Here is a 24,323-nt window from a genome sequence, read left to right as displayed (position 1 = left end):
AGCTTACCAGTTCGTAAAGTGATTGTAAAGCTTTGGATGTTTTTTTAATATAATAAGAAACATGTTTTACTTACCTGCTCTGTGAAATGGTTTTGCACAGAGCAGCCCTAATCCTCCTCTTTTTGGGTCCCCCACTGGGCCTCCTAGCTTCTGCCCCCCACCAAGTGTTATGGGGGCACTTGTGCGTGTTAACTCTCAAGCCCTTTATGTCTTACCGACACACACAGCATTGCTCAGCCATGCTCCCTGCTCCCTCCTCACTGGCTGTGATTAACAGCAGCAGAAGCCAATAGTTCCCACTGCTCTGTTTAAGCCAATGAGGAGGGAGAGCACCAAGAGAGCCTCTGCTCTTGTGCACATCACTGGATCGAGATTGGGCCTTAGGTAAGTGTAGGGAGGGACGAGGGGGACGAGGGGGCTGCATGGAAAAGGTATTTTACCTTAGCGCAGAGAATGCATTAAGGTAAAAATAAACCACCTGCATTTAGAACCACTTTAAGGCTCGGTTTCCACTAGTACGACTTTTCATGCGACTTGGGACTGAAAAGTCGCATGACAGTCGTACCCCATGATTTCCAATGAGTACCATTCATATCTGTGCAACTTCAAGTCGCAGCGACTTCAAAGTAGTCCCTGCACTACTTTGGTCCCACTTTGATGTGATTTGATGTCCATAGACCTCAAGAATACACAGGCATTGCTTCAAGTCACTGCAAAAAACCGTGGTAAAATTGCAGCAAAATCGCATGACTTTGGGGTTGCAATAGTAGAAACCGAGCCTAAATGTGGTGGCTGTTTCACTTTTCTTTGGCAGTTAGAGTGTTGAAACGCTTACTGGAGTGCTTAAAAATGGTCAGCTTTTATTCATTTATGTAAAACTTTTTTCCTAAAAGGGAAAAAAAAAAACAAAAACATTGCTTAACCTCCCTGGCGGTATGATTATTTCGGATTTTAGGTGCTGAAAGCGGTACAATTATTTTGCATGGAAATTTGGCGTTTTATATTGTAGGTCTGTAAATCTTAACAATAACACACTTAAATCTGTCCAAACCAGAGTCTAGTAGATATCCCTGGTATGATAAAGTTTGAAACACAAAAACATAAATTATAATATAATAAATAAAAAAAAAATTAAAAATAATAGTAATAAAATAAATTTCCCCACAATTCACTATCGCTCAATTCTGCAAGTGTTCTAATTTACTATCGCTGTTTTCTAGCTGATCTAAAGCCACTTTTGACGTAAAGGGACACTTTTTGGTTGCTATGGACAATCTCCAGTTTCCAGGCAGAAAGAACAGTGTATATCATGTAAAACTGCATGCAGGGCATGGGCCAGAGCACTGGGGACAAAAGGGATGTGAAATCATTTCATACAGTACTGTAATCTGTAAGATTACAGTACTGTATGTGTTATGATTTTGACATTTTTTTGAATTTGCCGCCAGGCTCCGCCCCCGTGCGTCGCGCCGCTCGCAGGGAACGGAGCCTGGCACGGAGAGGCTTCGGAGGAGGACGGAGTCCTCGGACACTGCGGGTGACATCGCAGGATCCCGGGGACAAGGTAAGTAACGCCGCCCCAGGATCCTGCAATGCGATCCCGAGTGTGGCTCGGGGTTACCGCTAATGGTACTGAATTTTAACCCCGAGCCACACTCGGGAAAACCGCCAGGGAGGTTAAAAAGTGATAGCGGGAATGCAGCTTTAATTTGTTAGTCAAGTCCATATAAATCTGCTAGTCTAATACTACCCTCTCCCCAGATTGACAATGCTGCAGTCCAAATGTGTCTACATTGCTCTTCCATCCATTGTGGAAACCACCTAATACAGGAAGTGTGTTACTAGCTGGATTACCAGGTGAAAAGAAAAGGGAAAAAGCCATAAACAAAAAAAATGAATGCCGTAGCCACATTTAGTACAAGTATTGATAAGCTGCAATATATTAAAGGTTTGTTTTTGCAATTAATACCGCTTTAAGCTCCACTTGTAAAACTGCCATGAGCACATGGAGCTATCTGGTTAAAAAAACAAGGTACAAAATGATACTGTACATTGGTCATATATTTTTGTCACAACTGTCATCTATGTATTGGCTCATTATGGGCATGCTGCTTCATTATCTGTAATTTGTAGTTTGGAAGTTCATTTTTTATTATTCAGCAACCTGATACAAGAGTAATTGTTTATTTTGCTTAACTGTTTAATGTCTGTCTTTATTTTTTTTTCTTTCTCCTAATAGGAGGCAATTTCTTGTGCTTTTATTAAGAGTGTATAACCTGATTTTGTTAAAACCTTGCATGTTAAGATAACCCTGTTTAGAATCCCTAGTCTGCTTAAATCAATAAGCTGTCTGTCTACATCAATAAATGCTGAAGATGTTCTGAAATATTATTTTTTTATTTGAGGCTGCATTCACACCTGAGTGTTTCAAAGTCGTGCTTTTTTACCGTGATTTTGCTGCGATTTTGTTCAGGTCACCAATGTCGCCTGTAATCTGCCCCAAAGAAGCTCATGTTCTTTTTTGAGCTTAGGGCTTTTTTCAGGCGTTTTGCTTCAGGTGACAAAACGCTCAGATGTGAACAGGTGCCATTTAAAATTAATGGGATTTTGCTTGTTGGGTGTATTTCTTTTTTTTTCGGTGCCTTTTACGAGCTGAAAACGCTTAGGTGTGAATTAATGATCCTCCATGCTCCCATACTGGTTGGCAATATGACCCGATGTATAAACATTACATAATACCATAAGACATTATGGAAGCCAAGATCAGCACTTTTATTTGTACTTTTTTTCTAGGTGTATAAAGAGCTTGTTTATATTCTGTGAAATCTTTCTCTCTTCAGGTTGAACACCAATATTCTCATAGATTTACAGTAACTGTAATTAAAGCTACCAATGTTACAAAAGGAACCTTTGGAGATATGCGTAAGTAGGATTTTTTATTTTATTTGTGCAATTATTGTCAACCATATTGCATTTCCTGGATTATAAGATATTGGCTTATTTCTACTGATAACATTACAGTAAAGGTGTCAATTCTGCATTAGAAGAAATGTTTTAAAACATTGATGGGGGCGTGACTAGCAATGGCACTGTGAAGATGGCTTCTCTGGAGCTTTGTACCTGCCAGACTACCCCTGCACTAATAGCATACCGTACTTCCCATGTCGATCCGCATTAACAGAATACCATGCCTCCCGTGTCGGTCCACAGGAAGCTGAAGAGAATCCCCCCTTGGTCTCAGTAGCTGGAGGGCTCATTTAAGGTCCCACTGCATGGGCTGTGTCAACAAACTACTCTGGGATCTAAAGTGGCAGATATGGAGTCACCATCTGCCACACACACACAACTCCTGTATAGGTGTACTTGAACAACTATCCTCCTAACACTCAGAGCAACTTGCCTACTTGCAGTTACAAATAGAAGATGGGGAGAACATAAGTCGATGGAACAACATTAGACTACACGGACTCCCTGAGGCAATATCAGGATCTGATCCTAAAACTTCCATCACTACCATCTTAAATTCTATCTTGGGTAAGGAATCCACTAAACACTTGGCACTTGACAGAGCCCAGGGCCCCTGGATGATGTGACTCTATCACGAAACGCCGCGTAGGGCAGAGCGACGTGTTCTCATCACCTCCCATTGCTGCTGTTGTTTCCAGTAGGACGGGCTGTCTGTGAGCTTCCGGCCGGCGCTCCAGACTATACTACATGCCTACTATTGTCTACTAACATGTGAGTTTAACCTTTTACTTATCCAATAAAGTCAATGATTTTACACTATATGGAGCCTTTTTTTCCTTCTACGACCATATCTGCAATGCTGTGGGCTGATGTCTGAGTACCTGTCAGTGTGAACACCTTTAGCCTGACCCTGCAGTCTTTGATGTCCCATCTCGTTATAAGGTCTCTGATCCATTGGTCGTGGTTCGAAGCAGTATTAACAAACAGCTTTCTCTGATCCTCTGTAACAGGGGATCATGAGTTTCTGGTAAGCGGCCAGTCTGATTTCACGGTGGTGGAGCAAGCACATTTTTTTCTTCTCACAGCAAGAATTTATGTTTTTTGGAACTTTTTTAAGATACTTTTATATCACTTGGGTGATTTATTTTTTATACATGGACTTTTTATTATCACTTTGAACATTTTATTTTTGGATTGATTATTCATTTGACATGTGTTTTGTATATTATGTATACACTAAAGGGGAACTCTTCACTTAGTTCTAAATATTTGGTTTGGTGATGATGTGTATGATCACCAATCTGTTTTAGCGCGATTCAACCCCCCCTTTTTTCTCATTTAATTTCACTGTGTTTGTGTTACATAGATGAATCACGGCTATAATTGTTATTGTTTATGTATTTCACCGTAGAGCAGTTATTCCCCTCATTTTTCTTATATTAGAATAGGCAACTCGGCTTTCCAAAGCAACCCAGTCCACGAGCCAGCCCTTATGAAAGAATTCATAGGCTCTTGGTTGCGGTTGTGGCCAGATATTAGGCAAAAAGGACAATGACATACCCGGAACAAATTCTGTATTCACACGCAAAGGTATTAAGGATCCCGGGACCGTTCAGGAAGGTGCACACCAATTTGAAATAATGTAAAGTTGCTGCAGTCAACGGGTGGTTTATGGCTATGGCCTGACTATGGGCAGTCCACACCCGTGGGGCCACAGCTAATGGAACATCCAAGAAGGTCTGTTCTAGGCCCACCCAATCTTTGAATGTATGATGGTTAATCCAATCGAGTATCCTGGTTAGTTGTCCTGCCCAATTATTATATTTCTGACGATTTGGCAGGACAATCCCACTATTAGCCTTAGGGGGGGACAAGGTAGATAGACTTATTCTCGCTTTCTGTTTGTTCCATAAGAATGTCTGGAAGAGTCGGCAGATGGCAAGAAAATATGATTTGGGTAGGGCTAGCGGCACCGCCTGCATTACATACAAGAAGCATGGTAGGGTATTCATTTTCAAAGCCGTAGCCCAGCCAAATCATGTTGGAAACTTTAGATCCCACACCTGAAGATAATTTTGGATGCATTGTAAAAGTGGTGTAAAATACGGGAAAAGAGGTGCGAAACATCCACAAGGAGTTCTGTTCCTAGATAAGTGATCGCATGGCCTTTGCAGTTGAAAGGGAAGTTTTTCAGGCAGAAGGATACATGCAATATGTGATAAGTGCAAAGGACTTAGAATAGTTAACACTTAGGTTAGACAGAAAAGAGAAAATATTAAAGAAGTAGTATGGGTTTGGGGTTTTTTCCCTCATTATACTTGCCTAGCTCCAATGCTGCATCCATCCCCCGGCGCTTCTGCACTGAGAACCGAGCCATCGAACACTGCCGATGGCTCAGTTCTCTCGGCTCCCCGAGTAGAGAGAGGCTGACTGTCAATCAGCAGCTCTCCTGCTCTGCTCCTCCATGCTCACTGGATAGCTGAGCTGTGGAGGGGTGGGAACCAGCCATCAGCAGCTCGCTGAGAGGCTGAGACAGCCATCAGTCCAGGCACCTGGCCTCTCCAGACTTCCAGAGTCGGGATGATGCGGTGCCTGGACTGATCTGCGTGACGTCAGCAGAGAACGGATTTCACACCTGCTCTCTGCCGAAAACGGGTCACAGGAGTGCAAAATGAATTACACTCCTGTGACCCATAGGAGAAGCCCAGTCAAACAAGCTCAGGCTGGACTTCTCCTTTTTAAGTGCAGTCATCAAATTAGGAATAGTAATATATGCTGCTCTGTAATGAAAAGCTAGAGATCATCCATGTACGCCACAAGTTTGTAGACCTTGCCCACCACTGTAAACCCCTTAATGTCTGGGTGAGATTGAATAAAGCAAAGGAACGTTTCCAGGGTTGGGATAAACCCTGGCTAGTGGCCAGCCCTGTCGGGTGTTGTAGATTGAAAAGTTATCAGAAAGGTAACCATTAACTTTAACCCTGGCCATAGGATTAGTGTAAAGAGTTAGAATTCCCTTACAGAACCGAGGCTTAAAGCCAACCAAGGATAGGACTGCTTCCAAGTAATCCCATGCAACTCAGTCAAAGGCCTTCTTCGTGTCTGAAGACAGGACAAGGCCCCTATCCTGAGAAGAATTTGCCCAAAGCTGAATATTAATTGCTTTGGTGGTGTTATCCACTCACTGGTCATTTCTTGCCACTTTAATGATGGCCTCAGGTCTCTTTGGTCTTCGTGTCTAAAGAAAGGACAAGGCCCCTATCCTGAGAAGAATTTGCCCAAAGATGAATATTAATTGCTTTGGCGGTATTATCCACCCACTGGTCATTCCTTGCCACTTTAACGATGGCCTCAGGTCTCTTTGGCCTGGAACTTTGGAAAGCTCTGCAGCTCGACATGTTTTTCGGCTCCCTTCCCTCACCTGGTTTCTACAGACGTCCACTAGCGTCATTTGAGAAAGTGTGTTCCAGCACTGCACCTTTACGGCACTCTGTCTGTTTCACTCTCTGATTTCTCCTCTGGTCAGTTACAAACCTCCCTACCTCCAGAAATGGGAAACCGACCTGCAAAGATCCTTTAAGCAGAACAATGTAGGAACATTTAACAATTATACTAGTGCAGCGCTGCCTCAAAAAAACATATCACTTGTGCATCTGCCTATATTATTAACCAGTCTTATGTGAACTAATAAATATGTGCTCTAACGAATTTCAAATATGGTATGTTTAAATCTTGATTGTTGTGAACTTCCGTCCTTATATAAAAAAAACACTGCTGTGCTCCCCTGCTCTCCCAACAGATCACCCTTAATTGTGCACACTGTCACCAGCTGCAATGTGTGCTCACCTCAAACTTGAGTTAAATGAACTCAGAAATGGTCTTTCTTTCACTCCGTTGGGGTTTCTCTCCTCCACACCAGATCCACTGCTCTCTCGATTCAACAACCTCATGGGTGATTTCAGATGGATACAGATAATCCCTCATGTAAAGATTCATTCTATACTCTCCTTTACTCCAGTGACTCCGATCTGCAATTCCTCTGATACACGGCTCTGTACTAACATACAATCATAAACAAGACTACATAGTGCTCTCTGTATGCATATTTATTAAAATAGCCCCAATACGGGAAAACTTACAAGATACCCTTTAAAAATTTGCATAAACACAGGATTAATTCTCACGTCTGCTCGCTCACCACTGACACTCTCTCTCACAGTGGCTGCGTGACATCACAGGCTCAGCACCTCCCCTCTATACGCGTATCACCCTCTGATTGGGCTTCTTCAGTAGATGTAGGAACATTATTTGTTTCTCACTTAAATTGTCCATAAGTACTAGACTACAAGAAACAATTTTTAAAGAGGATGTCCAGCCCAAAAAAAAAAATGTAAAAGTCATCAGCTACAAATACTGTAGCTGCTGACTTTTAATATTAGGGCACTTGCCTGTCCAGGGAGCTTGCGATGTTGGCACCCCAGCCGATCTTCGGATCGACTCCCATGTGCTGCCACTGCCTTTCCTGGAAATAGGGCCTCGGACCATCTCCAGGACATGGGGAAGGGGACCTGTCATAAACAGTTCCCCCCCTCCCTCCTGAAAGGTGCCAAATGTGACACCAGAGGGGGGGGAGGAAGCATATAAGCGGAAGGTCCACTTTTGGGTGGAACGCCACTTTAAGTTCTTCACCATATGGTATCAACGTCATCAGTTCTTCATAAATACCTCCCCTCAGTTCTGGATCACTGCTGGAGATGCCAGATTGGACAGGGGATTGTCGTACCCATATTTTGGTCCTGCCAATATTGGGAGGAAGGGAAGTAATGAGGATCTCCCAAAAATTAATTTTGTCCTCCCCGACTTCTTCCTCCACGTCTCAGAAATACCAGCAAAAACGTGCAACAAATTGATCCTACGCCACCTCCCTAGCGCCAGCAAGTCTTGCATTGCACTGAGGTGTAATGATCCATGTCCCTTTTCCTTATTGCTATGGGTCTCAAAAGGTGAAAAGTTGAAGGCCACGGAAGACATACTGTAGTCCTCTCATCTCAAAACAAACACAATATTTATTTGAAATCTTTGTTTTACTGGAATATGTTCATATTCTCAGATGAGGGCAAAGCCCTTCTGAAGTCCAACATCTGAATGTCTCTCTTTCTCCATTCCATGCACTCAGAGGACTTCCAAACCCTCCTCTACGCCCTCGCTTATTCCTCTTCCTCCTCCTTTCTCTTTCCTACCCTTGCCTAGCCCCTGTCTTGTCCTTACCCCAGTTTTTTAACCTTAACAAAGAAAAACTCTGTTCCCTCGTTACAGTATCTTTTTCTATTGATGAACATTGATCATAGCCTTACGAAATATGGGAAGAATTGGTATTTTCTTGTTTCTTTTGTTAGAATTCATTGTTCAGATTTCCTACTCGTCAGAGACTTGGTATTACATTTGGGTTATAATTCTTGAGTGTGTTTTTTACAGGCTCTCATCTTTACAAAAAAAAATTGGTCATGTTTGTTTGTTTTTTTTTTTTTAACTTGTATTATCTTGTTTACTTGTATTATCATATTGAATATTGTGATCATAACTTGTTATACTGCTCTGCTCTTACGCTACAACTGCATTGCAAAGGCAGGAAGAACATATTGTGTGACAATTTACTAACAACTAATTCTACTGAAAAGTCCAGTACCTGTAAGAACCCCTATCTCTATTGTTGTGAGTTGTCACTGATTTACTTCACTCATAACCACAAGATTTTTTTTTTTTTTTAGTCGATACTCCTGACCCTTATGTGGAATTATTCATTTCATCAGTACCGGATGGCAGAAAAAGAACAAAGCATTTCAACAATGATATTAATCCAGTTTGGAATGAATCATTTGAGTTTGTTTTGGACCCAAACCAGGATAATATATTGGAGGTACATTAGTAGTTAAAAATTGCTATATTTGTGAAGTATTTTAATGCTTAAAGCTGAATCCCAGGATGCTGCCAGTAACAAGAAAGCTCTTGATATAAAATATCCAAAGTATAACCTAGTGCTTTAACCCTTTCACTGTCAGGTCTGTAACACTGCCCCCGTGTGGCCATGTTGTACGGACCTCATTTGTCTTTCTGCTATAAGCTCATGGTCACTTCAGTGACAGCTCTGCCGGTATGTCTCCCGGTCCTCCACCTGCCTATGCTGACATCTGATGTGCCCCCCCACACCCTCACTCTAACTCTTCCTTACACTGACTTACCCTTCCTGCTCTAATCCCCTCTCACAAACTCTAATCCCTTTGTGGCTGTCAGATTTGCTCCTCTGCCCTCCCGCCCACTGTTTGTATTGCAGGGCAGCCATAGAGGGATCGAACCGTAAACAGACATACCCCCAGTGCTGCTCTGACCCCCCCTCCAGTGCCCCCCACTTGCCTAATGCCCAGGTGCTGCCTGCCCTGCTGCTGCTAGCCAGCTATTCCACCTCCGCCTCCCACCAGCTTTCCGTGCTGCAGGACAGGCACAGAGGGATAGTTTTTTAGAGAAAAAAAAAAAACCAGCGCTGCTCCGACACCCCCCCTCCACCTCACCGATGTCCGGGAACCCCTTCCATGCTGCTAGCCGGCTCTCCCCTCCTTCCTCCTACCGGCTGCAGCCGCTGACCGATCACAGTCAGCATTTAGGGGGAAGGGGGTGTTGCAGGGGATGGGGTGTTGGGGGGGCTGGTAAACATGTGTTTTACCAGCCCCCTTCCTTTCCTGAAAGAATGCAGCCCAGTGATCAGTACAGATCACTCCTGCATTCTTTCATCATTGACAGATAGTAAACTGTGTTTACTACTGTATCTGTCATTTTGTGAATGAAACAATGTTCAATCTTCTTTTTTTTTTTTCTTTTTAACCACCTAAGAACCGAGCCTCTTTTTGGGATGTGTTTACAAGTTAAAAACAGGTTTTTTTTTTGCTAGAAAATTACTTAGAACCCCAAACATTATGCATTTTTTTTCTAACACCCTAGAGAATAAAATGGCGGTCGTTGCAATACTTTCTGTCACACCGTATTTGCGCAGCAGTCTTACAAGGGCACTTTTTTGGGAAAAAATACACTTTTTGAATTAAAAAATTAGACAACAGTAAAGTTAGCCCATTTGTTGTTATATTGTGAAAGATAATGTTACGCCGAGTAATTTGATAACCAACATGTCACGCTTCAAAATTGCACCCGCTCGTGGAATGGCGATAAACTTTTACTCTTAAAAATCTCCATAGGCGACGTTTAAAAAAATGTACAGGTTGCATGTATTAACCACTTCAGCCCCGGAAGGATTTACCCCCTTCCTGACCAGAGCACTTTTTACAATTTGGCACTGCGTCGCTTTAACTGCTAATTGTGCGGTCATGCAATGCTGTACCCAAACGAAATTTGTGTCCTTTTCTTCCCACAAATAGAGCTTTCTTTTGATGGTATTTGATCGCCTCTGCCATTTTTTATTTTTTGCGCTATAAACAGAAAAAGACCGAAAATTTTGAAAAAAAAAAGATATTTTCTACTTTTTTTTATAAAAAAATTCCAATAAACTCCATTTTAGTCATACAGTTAGGCCAAAATGTATTCGGCCACATGTCTTTGGTAAAAAAAATGTCAACAAGCGCATATTTATTGGTTTCCGCAAAAGTTATAGCGTCTAAGAGGCATGTTGAGCCCATTGAATATTCATTTTTTTGTCCCAAGTGATTGAATAATGACAAAAAAAAAATTACAAAAAGTTGTCACTAAATGATATATTGCTCACACAAGCCATGGACATATGTGGAATTGCACCCCAAATACATTTAGCTGCTTCTCCTGAGTATGGGGATACCACATGTGTGAGACTTTTTGGGAGCCTAGCTGCGAACAGGGCCCGAAAACCAAGCAGCACCTTCAGGATTCCTAAGGGCGTAAATTTTTTATTTCACTCCTCACTACCTATCACAGTTTTGAAGGCCATAAAATGCCAAGATGGCACAACCCCCCCCCCCCCCCAAATGACCCCATTTTGGAAAGTAGACACCCCAAGCTATTTGTTGAGAGGCATGTTGAGTCCATGGAATATTTTATATTTTGACACAAGTTGCAGGAAAGTGACCAATTTTTTTTTGCACAAAGTTGTCACTAAATGATATATTGCTCAAACATGCCATGGGCATATGTGGAATTACACCCCAAAATACATTCTGCTGCTTCTCCTGAGTACGGGGATACCACATGTGTGGGACTTTTTGGGAGCCTAGCTTCCTACGGGGCCCCGAAAACCAATCACCGCCTTCAGGATTTCTAAGGGCGTAAATTTTTGATTCACTCCTCACTACCTATCACAGTTTCGAAGGCCATAAAATGCCAAGATGGAACAAAACCCTTCAAATAATCCCATTTTGAAAAGTGGACACCCTAAGCTATTTGCTGAGAGGCATGGTGAGTATTATGCAGCTCTCATTTGTTTTTGAAAATGAAGAAAGACAAGAGAAATTTTTTTTTTTCTTTTTTCAATTTTCAAAACTTTGTGAAAAAAAGTGAGGTCTGCAAAATACTCACTATACCTCTCAGCAAATAGCTTGGGGTGTCTACGTTACAAAATAGGGTCATTTCGGGGGGTTTTGTGCCACCTGGGCATTCCATGTTCTCCGAAACTGTGATAGGCAGTTAAGAGTGAAATCAAAAATTTACGCCCTTAGAAAGCCTGAAGGCGGTGATTGGTTTTCGGGGTTCCGTACGCGGCTAGGCTCCCAAAAAGTCTCACACATGTGGTATCTCCGTACTCAGGAGAAGCAACAGAATGTATTTTGGGGTGTAATTTCACATATTCTCATGGCATGTTTGAGCAATATATCATTTTGTGACAACTTTGTGCAAAAAAAAAAATGTGTCTTTTTCCCGCAACTTGTGTCACAATATAAAATATTCCATGGACTCGACATGCCTCTCAGCAAATAGCTTGGGGTGTCTACTTTCCAAAATGGGGTCATTTGGGGGGGTTTTGAACTGTCCTTTTATGCACAACATTTAGAAGCTTATGTCACACATCACCCACTCTTCTAAACACTTGAAGACAAAGACCTTTCTGACACTTTTTGTTTACATGAAAAAAAATTTTTTTTTGCAAGAAAATTACTTTGAACCCCCAAACATTATATTTTTTAAAGCAAATGCCCTACAGATTAAAATGGTGGGTGTTTCATTTTTTTTTTTTCACACAGTATTTGCGCAGCGATTTTTCCAACGCATTTTTTGGGAAAAAACACACTTTCTTAAATTTTAATGCACTAAAACACACTATATTGCCCAAATGTTTGATGAAATAAAAAAGATGATCTTAGGCCGAGTACATGGATACCAAACATGACATGCTTTAAAATTGCGCACAAACGTGCAGTGGCGACAAATTAATACATTTTTAAAAGCCTTTAAAAGCCTTTACAGGTTACCACTTTAGATTTACAGAGGAGGTCTACTGCTAAAATTACTGCCCTCGATCTGACCTTTGCGGTGATACCTCACATGCATGGTGCAATTGCTGTTTACATTTGACGCCAGACCGACGCTTGCGTTCGCCTTTGCGTGAGAACAGAGGGGGACAGGGGTGCTTTTTTTTTTTTTTTTTTTTTCTTTATTATTTTTTTGCTTTTTTATCTTATTTTTAAACTGTTCCTTTCATTTTTTTTTTTTTTTTTTAATCATTTTTATTATCTCAGGGAATGTAAATATCCCCTATGATAGCAATAGGTAGTGACAGGTAGGGCTGCAACTAACGATTATTTTCATAATCGATTAGTTGGCCGATTATTGTGTTGATTAATCGGTTAATAACCTTAAAAAAGGTGTGGTGTATAATTTAGTTAATATGTAAAGTTTTAAAAAAAGGCAATTTATTCTCAACTATCTCTATGCAGTGGTAAATATAAATAACCAACTATATGGTTGGGGAGCAAAATATCGAATCCACTCTGAGAATAACAGACAGGAATGATATACTGTATGTACTATTAGAGGAGATATATTGTATATACTATTAGAGGGGATATACTGTATAAACTATTAGGGGAGATATACTGTATATACAATTAGAGAGTGAATCTGGTAAATATCATTAGACTCAGAGATCAATTTTTTTTATTAAAAACAAACAGTGTCTTCCTTCAAAAAAAAAATGTAATTTTAAGAACGTTCATTCGATTTTCTAATCGTTAGTGGGGTCAAATCGACGTTCGTTTTCAACCACAGTGACGGGAAAATTTAGAAATAGAAAACTTCTTGGTCAAAGGAATTTTCAGACACTGTATGTGGTTTTCGTTCAGAAATTACATTCATTTTAAAAACAGAATGTTAAAAACAAGTGAAAATTTCATACAACATTCTTTCATTCAGTGAATGTACAAAGATTTTTCATCTGAATATTTTTGTCTGAAAATTGATCCGTGTGGCCAGCATAGGGCTCGGTACACACCTATGCAGCTTGCTTTTACGTTTAGTAACAAAATGGGGTTAAAAAAACGAAAATTAGCCCTTTATAGTACAAAATAAGCAGATAATCACTACTGTAAGGGGTTAATTTTTTTTTTTACTGTAGAACTGTGAAAGTAATATTTACAGTAGCGATTTGTTCTTTTTGTACTATAAAGGGCTCATTTTAGTTTTATTAACCCCCTTATGTTACTGGCCGATTAATCGATTATGAAAATAGTAATCGATTCATTTCATAATCGATTAGTTGTTGATTAATCGATAAGTTGTTTCAGCCCTAGTGACAGGTACTCTTTTTTTAATAAATTGGGGTCTATTAGAACCTAGATCTCTCCTCTGCCCTCAAAGCATCTGATCACACCAAGATCGGTGTGATAAAATGCTTTCCCAATTTCCCAATGGCGCTGTTTACATCTGGCGAAATCTAAGTCATGAAATGCTCGTAGCTTCCGGTTTCTTAGACCATAGAGATGATTGGAGCCATTCTGGTCTCTGATCAGCTCTGTGGTCAGCTGGCCGAATCCCCAGCTGCATTCTCGGGTTCCCTGTTGGGACAGGAGAGCCAGAGAAAAACATGGAAGACGGTGGGGGGGGGGGGCATTCCCTCCCACTGCTTGTAAAAGCAGTCTAGAGGCTAATTAGCCACTAGGATTGCTTTTACATGAAAGCCGACCACTGGCTGAAAAGAATGATACCAAGATGATACCTAAACCTGCAGGCATCATTCTGGTATAACCACTCAAAGTCCAGCAACATACCAGTACGTTGCTGGTCCTTGTTGGACATATATTGTAAACTTTTTTTTCATGCAGCCTGTGAGCTGAACGAAAAAAAGATATTGATCGGTGGGTATGCCCACCATTAGAATATCTCCCTTCATCCACCCACTTCTAATGATGGGCATACATGCACCGTTTATATATGCCGAAGCATGGGGGCATCCTCCCGCAAAAGGTAGGAGCAAATCTCTCCTCCGCCCACTGCTGCCCCCACGCTTCGGCATATATGCTGAAGTATGCAACTGTGGTGGTGAATTCACCTCCAACAGCGCTGGAGTCACGGCTTTATGTATCGTGGAAGCAAACGCTGTTGCTGTCAAGATAAATAAATCCGCTCTGCAGCTGAATGGCGTACCTGCTAAGCAAATAATGGTTAACAATAAAACAAAGTAACATTACAGTATAACAGTTATGCCCCGTACACACGGTCGGATTTTCCGACGGAAAATGTGTGATAGGACCTTGTTGTCGTAAATTCCGACCGTGTGTAGGCTCCATCCCACATTTTCCATCAGATTTTCCGACACACAAAGTTTGAGAGCAGGACATAAAATTTTCTGACAACAAAATCCGTTGTTGGAAATTCCAATCGTGTGTACACAAATCCGACGGACAAAGTGCCACGCATGCTCAGAATAAATAAAGAGATGAAAGCTATTGGCCACTGCTCCATTTATAGTCCCGACGTACGTGTTTTACGTCACCGCGTTTAGAACGATCGGATTTTGCGACAACTTTGTGTGACCGTGTGTATGCAAGACAAGTTTGAGCCAACATCCGTTGGAAAAAATCCTAGGATTTTGTTGGTGGAATGTCCGAACAAAGTCCGACCGTGTGTACGGGGCATAAAACTTACCATACCTGCAAAGCAAATACAAAAAAAACATAGTAAAAAATAAAACATTAAAACGCAACCTGTGCCTAAAATATATATATGCCGCAGCATGGGGGGGCATCCTCCCGCAAAAGGCAGGAGCAAATCGCTCCTCCACCCACTGCTGCCCCCACGCTTCGGTATATATGCTGAAGTATGTAACTGTGGTGGTGAAATCGCCTCCGACAGCGCTGGAGTCACGGCTTTATGTATCGTGGGAGCAAACGCTGTTGCTGTCAAGATGTATAAATCCGCTCTGCAGCTGAATGGCGTACCTGAAAACAAAAAAATGGTTACCAAACATGATAAAAACATTACAACAATAAAACATTGCAGAATAGAATACAGTAAAAATGAGCAGGACAATAGAGAGAGAGAGAACAATAAAACGACAACTATTTTTGGTATTTATTACTTTTATATTTTTTGTGTTTTTTTTTTTTTTTACACTTTTTTTTGTAACTTTAACTTTTGTAACTGGTACCAGGTTTGGGTCTCTCAAAATGTGATGGCATCTTGGGAGACCCTGTGAAAGTGTGTCCTAGTCTGTGCAGTGCTGTACCCTACGCTAATACTCAACTAGTGTATGGTAGCGTTCAAAACATTCACCAATGCAAAGACCAGGATTGTCAGGACAGGAGGGACAATAATACCGGGTGTCACGCCTATATCCGCGCTTGCTGCAGACACGACATCTTTTTTGGGGGGCTCGTTGGGTAGGGGTACTCGGGAGGACATAAAGAAAATGCCTCTCATGCAGCCGGCTTACTGCATTTGGATTGGGAAGGTGAGGTGGAGCACCATCTGGAAACAGGAAGGGCTCTGACGATCTCTTCCTGGAATTTAAGGAAGGATCCAGTCCGTCCTGAAGCTCTGTATAAGCGTTCAGCAAAGCCAATTGAAATAAATAAACAGACACTTTTTTGTACCAGCGTCTGGCCTTACGGACAACTAGGTACGGCACCAACAACTGGTCGTTGAGGTCCACCCCCTCCCATATTTTGGTTATATTCGTGGACACAGAGGGGTTTCTCCACAACACCAGTCGCCGTAGTAATTTGGACCGTTGTGTCTGCATGAAGGGAGGTAAGAACGAAAACATTCTTATTATCCCTCCACTTCATAGCGAGCAAATTATTACACTGCAAGCAGGCTCTCTCCCCCAGCCTAAGACGGGAATCTACAAGCCGCTGGGGAAAGCCCCGTCGATTAGGTTGCACGGTGCCACATGCTCCAATCTGATGATCAAAAAGGTGAATAAAAAGTGGCACGCTCGTGTAATAATTGTCCACGTACAAGTGGTACCCCTTTCCGAATAAGGGTGACACCAAGTCCCACACAAACTTGCCAGCGCTTCCTATGTAGTCAGGGCAGTTTGTCGGCTCTACGTGACTATCTTTGCCCTCGTAAACCATAAAACTACATGTATAGCCTGTGGCCCTGTCACAGCTTATACATCTTGACCCCGTATCTGGCACGCTTGCTGGGAAGGTACTGTTTGAAAGACAAGCGGCCAGAAAACTTAATCAGGGACTCATCAATGCAGACAACTTGATGGGGAGTAAACAAGGCTGCAAAACGTTGGTTGAAGTGGTTTACGAGGGGCCGAATTTTGTAGAGCCGATCGTATTCAGGGTCTCCAAGAGTTCATTGTTGTTGAAGTGCATGAACCGCAAAATCTGCTCGTATCGTGCCCTGGTCATGGAGGCAGAGAACACAGGCATATGGTAAATTGGGTCAGTGGACCAATATGACCGCAACTCACTCTTTTTAGTTATGCCCATGTTGAGGGAAAGGCCCAGAAAGAGCTTAAATTCAGAGACCATAATTGGTCTCCAATCTCTGGCAAGGGAGGACTGGGGAATAGTGGCGATGTGTTGACCAGCGTATAAATTGCTTTGGTCCACAATAGATCTATAGAGATCTTTGGTGAAAAACAGTGAATAAAAATCAAGTGGGTAAAATCAACTGTTTCCACCTGAATTCCGGGTTGGCCAGTGAATGGGGTAAGTACAGGTGCTGCAGAAGTGGTGGGTTCCCAATTCGGATTGGCGAATGCAGCAGGAAGGGCACTATGGGCACGACAGGCCTGTTCGTCTTCTTGGTGGCAGCGGGACACTACTTGTGCTTGCCACCTCGCCAGCTTGAACTGCACTTATGGGACTCGCCACGTCACCAAGTGTTACTGCAGTGCTGGATATACGACCAGGGTGTACTAGGCCGCTGGTGCTTGCCAGTTCACCAGAAGGAATAGCGGCGCTAGTACTTCTCTGCTCCATATGAGGGACCTGCGGTTCTTGCACTTCAAGAACAGAAGAAGAAGATTGGGGTCTGGTACGCCTGACCTTGGCAGGGACCACAACTCTGTCGTCAGAGCTATCTGTCATGGAGCCGCTGTCGTCTACAGGATCGTATTCTGAGCCTGAATCTGACAGATGAGTGACTTCCTCTTCACTATCTGTCATGCTCAGAAACATGTAGGCCTCTTCACTAGTGTACCTTCGATTTGCCATTTTGGGCTCTAAATTTAGTGGTACACTAGTGAGACTCACAGGCAAAAAAGCTCCTGACTGTCAGCGACTGTATCAAAACACTACCAAAAAACTGTTAGCGATCGCAGGGATCAGGCCTGACTCTGCGAACGCTGCAGTTATGTGTGCTTAGTGTTTTGTAAGTGTCAGTGATCGATCGATACTGCACTTGGGTTGGCTGGGCAGGGCTGGGCCGAGGGGCAAAACGCAGGTGCTAGCAGGTATCTGGGCTGATTCCTCTAACACTGTGTTTTTGGGAACCCTAAACTGCTGGGGACGCTAGTATAGATCTGATCAGATATTGATCCGTTCAGATACTATACCACTAAGGGAGGTGTATGCTGCGTGCGTGGGTGTTAGCGGTACTGGCACTATCCTAACGCTGCCTGGGGCTATGCAGACCTTATCTGACCCTAAAAACTTAACTTATATCACCGCCGGGCGATTAGGGGGTTAAACCTTTATAAGATAATAAACGGCGGGTGCCCTGAAACTATAATAAACTATAAAAAACAAACTAACTAACCAGCGTCACCCGTAACAGTTATACGTTGATCACTGTTGAAAGGGTTAACTAGGGGGCAATCGGGGTTAAAACCTTTATTAGGTAGTATATGGGGGTCCCTAACGCTATAAAACGCTGACGGCGAACCTATATACTTACCTCCCTAACTAGCGTCACCTGTGTCACTAATACAGCGATCAGAAAAATGATCGCTTAGTGACACTGGCGACGGGGGGTGATCAAGGGGTTAAAACTTTATTGGGGGGGTTAGGGAGGTACCCTAGACCTAAAGGGGGGTACCCTAGACCTAAAGGGGGCTAACCCTAACTGCCCTACCACTTATAACTGTCACAAACTGACACCAATGCAAAAAAAACAAAAAAAACTGCTATTGGTGTCACTGTGACAGGGGGGTGATGGGGGTGAAAAGTGTACCTAGTGTGTTCTACTGAAAGTGTAGTGTTGGTGCAACTCACATTGATGTCTTCTCTCCTCGGCGCCGGAACGAAAAGACCGGCTCGAGGAGAGATGACATCACTTCCTCTGCCGCTGTTTACATTACAGCAGCAGAGGAAGATTTTCATTCGTGGGGAGCGATCGCGAGGGGGTGGCCACGAATGAGTGGCCTACCCCTCAGCCTGTATCGCTTCCCCAATGAAGCCGACCACCTCGGGCACCGGGGGGAGCGCGATGCGCCCCCAGCCCGCGGGAGACAGATCACGTACCAGTTACGTGATTTTGCCTGCCCGTGCCATTCTGCCGCAGTATATGTGCATTAGGCGGTCGGCAACTGGTTAAGTTACAGAGGAAATCTAGGGCTAGAATTATTGCTCTCACTCTACCGATCGCGCCGATACCTCACATGTGTGGTTTGAACACCGTTTTCATATGCGGGTGCTACTCATGTATATGTTCGCTTCTGAACGTGAGCTCGGCGGGACGGGGCGCGTTTAAAACATTTTTTTTTACTTATTTATTTTACCTTTTTATTTTTACACTGTTTTAAAAAAAAAAATAAAAATGTGTCACTTTTATTCCTATCACAAGGAATGTAAATATCCCTTGTAATTGAAAAAAAGCATGGCAGGACCTCTTAAATATGAGATCCGGGGTCAAAAAGACCTCAGATCTCATATTTACACTAACATGGAATAAAAAAAAAAAAAAAAAAAAAAAAAATTGGAATTTAACCACTTCATACCCCGCCCATAGTAATATGACGTCCACATCTCCCATCCTGGGCTGACATCATATGACGTCCTGGGCTTCCCTGCCGTCTCAGGGTCGCGCGCACGCCGCGTCACTCGGGACCCGGTGCATGTGCCCGGTGGCTGCGATGTCCGCTGGGCACCTGCGATTGCTGGTAACAGGGCCCCTGTGTTGTAAACACACACAGATCCACGTCCTGTCGGGACAGGCAGTGGCGTCTCCAGCTTTCATATTTAGAGGGGGACAGGGACAAAAGTAGGGGGGCCAACTATAAAACGCAATTCTATACCCATACCTATATATTTCAAGAATAAAATAAATGAATAAAAAAATTATTTGAAAGTTCAAGTATTGTACTTTCAAATTTCAGTACAAACAAATGGCCACTGCCTTCACCTATAACTGGCCTTTGCAGCAAGGAGAACATGGAAGGGCAACTCATGCAAAACAAAACCAAAGACATTCCCAGATCAACTTACTGACCAGCCTGCTAACTACTTAAATTATTCTGTCCAACAGTGTGCGTTAAACAGGGGTTTAGTCAGCATACATTTGCAAATACATGCATAGGCTACAGAGCCCCATCAAGGCATCCCATTTTCTGTAGTCCTAACTCTAAATTTTGAGAGCCTCCACAGAGGTTTCCAACCAGTAATAAGCTTACACACAGACAATCCACAAAGTACACACCACTCTGGATATTACTCAGCTCTGCCCCTCCAATAAAACCCGCTGTCGTCTGATGTCACAGAGCTGGTCCAGGCTCTGCAGGGATCATGACCAGTGGTTCAGGTGACAATAAAACCATGGCTCAAATTCCTACTTTTTTGCCCCCTTACTGCAAATGTAAATGAGCCCTTACATTGGTGGCATATATATTTATCAGATTAGTAAAAAAAAACCTTTATGGTAACATGAGGAGGGAGAGGGAATGTTCACTTTAATTATATTGAGATTAGGGGGCTGTAATATTCTTCAATTGAGCCACATTTTTACCACCCCCAACTGCTATCCTTTTAGCTGCATAGGCAGCAGCTGGAGGTGTACACATGCTGTAGTCTTGACGTTTTATGTCATGGTAGGAACCTTTGGCTTTTGGCAGGTGCTACCACCCACTGAACACAACCCATTCAAGTGAATAGGGCTGCTCTGCAATGCACAGTTGTGGGGTTCAAGGAGATAAAGCAGGCGGGGAAGAGGTGATACAACACCTTCCCACCACCTGCCTAATGTTTTCTAAAGAGCAAGCTAAATGATGATTGCTCTTCAGAAGGCAAAACTAGTGTGCAGGAGCCAAAAGGGTTAAAAATGGAGCTGACAGACATGAAAGGGACAGAACACACAGATCTCATGGATTCTTTTCCCCCTAGCACCGAAGTCTCTGTAATAAACATGATTTTTGCTGATATAAATCAATGTATGAGGTCTGTGTGTTCTGTACCTCTGATGCTGAGGATCTAACAGTCTGGTAATTACAACATACATGACTTGTAAGAGCATGTTTTCCCCTTGTCCTCTCCCCCTCTGGAGAACACTGCCTGCACTAAACCACAAACCTATCACTCTGCAAGCTGGCTGCTACACAACCTTCTTCTCACCTCCTTAAAGTGGTGTTCCGGCTGAAATTATACTTTTTAAATAAAAATACCCCTATAATACACAAGCTTAATGTATTCTAGTAAAGTTAGTCTGTAAACTAAGGTCTGTTTTGTTAGTTTATAGCAGTAGTTTGTTTTTTTATAAACTTACAGCAGGCCGTGGCCATCTTAAGTCTGGGCATCTGAAGCCAGACTGTATTTCTTCCTGGATCTCATCCTTGCAGATCTTGCACATGCTCAGTGCAGCATAAGCAGTGCAATAGGTTTCAGGTCAGGTTTCCATAGCAACGGCAGTGTCAGAGGAAGTTGCCGCCCCTTCCCAGAAGGCATTGCAAACAGGAAATGATGCGATGGGCCGCGGCCAGGGAGGAGGAAGTGAGAAATGAATACAGCAGATATACAGTAAGTGCTGAGAAAAAAAATATATATATATATCCAATTTGTTTACAGTGCACAGTTTAGTGAGGGATGCTGAAGAGTTGTAAAAGTGGGTGGAACTCCACTTTAAAGTATACATGAAAAGAGACTCGCATGGGAGTTAGAAAGCTGAGGGGTCTGGATTCTTCCTCCTGGAGCTGCCTGAAATCAAAACAAGGCGGCAGGGGAAGTGGGAGGGGTTGTAGCACAGGCACAGCATGGTTGGATAATACTGAGCAGGTGCTTCCAGGATCCCTCCCTCCTTATGCTGCACGGGGCACATGAATGAGATCCTCTAGCCCTGCAACTGGCATTCTGTTTGAGATCTCTGGACACGCAGGGGTGGGCTGAGGGGCGGGAGTGTCACTGGTAGCAGCAGACCCCATTAGTGCCTCCTGTCAGCGCTGAATGCAGTCTGCTGTCCAGCATGGCTCTGAGCTGAGAGCGTCTCTCTCATGGAACAGCTCAGAGCCCGAGAGCCATGATTGATGTCTCTCTCCCCTCCTTCCTCTCTCGCACTGAATGATACACAGCCATTCTGCTCCTTCTTACCCCTCCCCTCTCCTGTGTGTGCTCCAGGGAAGTCAAGTGTGAAGCTAAGGAGCTCACACTTCCCGCGGTACACACACAGGAGAGGGGAGGGGGAGAAGGCGCGGATCGGCTGTGTATCATTCAGTGCGAGAGAGGAAGGAGGGGAGAGCGCGTGATTAATGCCGGCTCTGACGTCACTGGTTACTAGACGCGAGGCGGTTATAGCAACCAGTGGCCGGTGTCTTGCCGAGAAAGTTACCCCGGCGGATAAGGACCCCCCTGTACTGCGCAGGCCGAATGACTAGGAGCTGCCGAAAATAGCCGAAGCTGAAAAACTTCAATCAGCTGTACACGCCTGCGCCCTGGGTCCAGGTTCAAGCCCCACCATCCAAGTGGACCTAGAGGGAGAATAAAAAAGTGCCGAGCGCAGCGAGGCCATACCCAAAGCGTGGCGAGCGAAGCGAGCCCGCGAGGGGCCCTCTTACAGGCGCCGTGTACAGCTGATTTCTATTCTATTTGGCTTCGGCTATTTCTGCCAGCCCCTACTGCGCAAGCGCTGCGCCTGCGAAGTAGAGGGGGGTCCTTATCCGCCGAGAGGAACTTTCTCGGCAGAACACCGGGAGTAGACTCAGGAGGTGGAGGCGGAGCCAGCAACACAGTGACTCAGTCCATACTTGTCCCCTGCAGTGTCCCAGTGTCCATTTTTTTTAGTTGGGGGCACAGTATAATGTTGGGGGGCCATGGCCTCCTCTGGTGACGCCACTGGGGACAGGAGACCGATCATGTGTCCCCTCCCCCTACAGTTAGAATCACTCCTTAGATAACACATTTAACCCCTTGATCGCCCCCTAGTGTTAACCCCTTCCTTGCCAGTTACATTTATACCGTAATCAGTGCATTTTTATAGCACTGATCGCTGTATAATTGTCAATCGTCCCAAAAAATGTGTCAAAGGTGTCTGATGTGTCCGCTGCAATGTCACAGTCACAATAAAAATCGCCGATCGCCACCATTACTAGTAAAAAAAATAAATAAATAAAAATGACAAATCTATCCCCTATTTGGTAAACACTATAACTTTTGCGCAAACCAATCAATATATGCTTATTGCGATTTTTTTTTTTTTTTTTTTTACCAGAAATATGTAGAAGAAAATACACTGGCCTAAACGGAAGAAAAAATTAGTGTTTTTTTTTTTTTTTAATTGGGATATTTATTATAGCAAAAAGTAATATTGTGTTTTTTTTTTTTTTTTGTTTTTTTGTTTTTTTTTTCAAACCTGTTACTATTCTTTTGTTTATAGCACAAAAAATAAAAACCGCAGAGGTGATCAAATACCACCAAAAGAAAGCTCTCTATTTGTGGGGAAAAAATGATAACATTTCATTTGGGTACAGTGTTGCATGACTGCACAAGTATTCAAAATGCGACAGCGCTGAAAACTGAAAATTGGCCTGGACAGGAAGGGAGTAATAATGCCCTGTATCGAAGTGGTTAAAAAAAAAAAAATGGCCCTTTAAGAGCTATGGCTGGAAGTGATGTTTTGACGTTGCTTGTGCCCTGCAATGTTATGGAGACGGGTGGGGGCCATCTTCCCCTCACTCGTCTCCATACCCAGCAAGGGTGAAGATCCGATTACCTCCACCGGTGCCGATGGCTCCGGTAAGCGGCGGAGGGCACCGGAGCACGGCGCCGATAAGTGATCACGCAAATCCGCCACAGAGACCACTCTTATCGGAAAGCGGACCACCGGCCGAAGAAGAGGATACAGGGGTTATGGCAGCTAGCTGCTGCCATAACAACGATATTCCTCTTCAAACTTAGGGCGTATATCGGTTTGTGGTGGTCTGTAAGTGGTTAATCAATAGGAGTCTATAATTATTCCTTATTCATTCATATACAGTGCAGCTCAGGATTCAAAAAAGACAAAGACATCAGTTTAGCCCCCCTCCAAAAAAAAAAGCATTTCAAAATAAAAAGTTTAAAAAAATATATATATATATAAAAAATTAGTAAGGGTAGATTTAGACATGTGTCTAAGACCCCTTTCACACTGGGGCAGTGTGGGTGTTAGCGGTAAAGCGGCTCTAGCTTTAGCGGCGATTTACCACCGTTATATCAGCGCTGTTTGGCCACTAGCGGGGTGCTTTTAATCCCTGCTAGCGGCCGAAGAAAGGGTTAATAGCGCCCACGTTATGGCGCTGCCAAAGCACTTTGCAGGAGCTTCGGCAGCGCTGCCCATCAATTTCAATGGGTAGGGATGGTGAAGGAGTGGTGCACTACCCCAAACATGCTGCATGTGGGAATTTTTTCCCATCCAGTAAGCGCACTGCCCCAGTGTGAAAGCACTTGGGCTTTCACACTGGGGTGGCTTGATAGGCGCTTTACAGGCACTATTTTTAGCGCTAAGATACCTGAAATGCGCCCCAGTGTGAA

At 43.3% G+C, this 24,323-nt stretch overlaps 1 protein-coding gene across 1 annotated transcript in view; it reads left to right on the top strand.

The window, feature by feature from the left end:
* PLA2G4A (phospholipase A2 group IVA) overlaps positions 1 to 24,323 on the top strand; it is a 396,740-nt gene that overhangs the window by 129,514 nt on the left and 242,903 nt on the right. The window contains 2 exon segments of the mRNA XM_073592869.1: positions 2,841 to 2,922; positions 8,736 to 8,884. Coding sequence (XP_073448970.1) covers positions 2,841 to 2,922; positions 8,736 to 8,884 — 231 coding nt within the window.

Source organism: Aquarana catesbeiana, linkage group LG07, assembly GCF_042186555.1.
Source record: "Aquarana catesbeiana isolate 2022-GZ linkage group LG07, ASM4218655v1, whole genome shotgun sequence".
NCBI classification, from domain to species: domain Eukaryota; kingdom Metazoa; phylum Chordata; class Amphibia; order Anura; family Ranidae; genus Aquarana; species Aquarana catesbeiana.
Note: the sequence above shows the minus strand (reverse complement) of the source record. Positions and strands in the feature narration are given on the sequence as shown.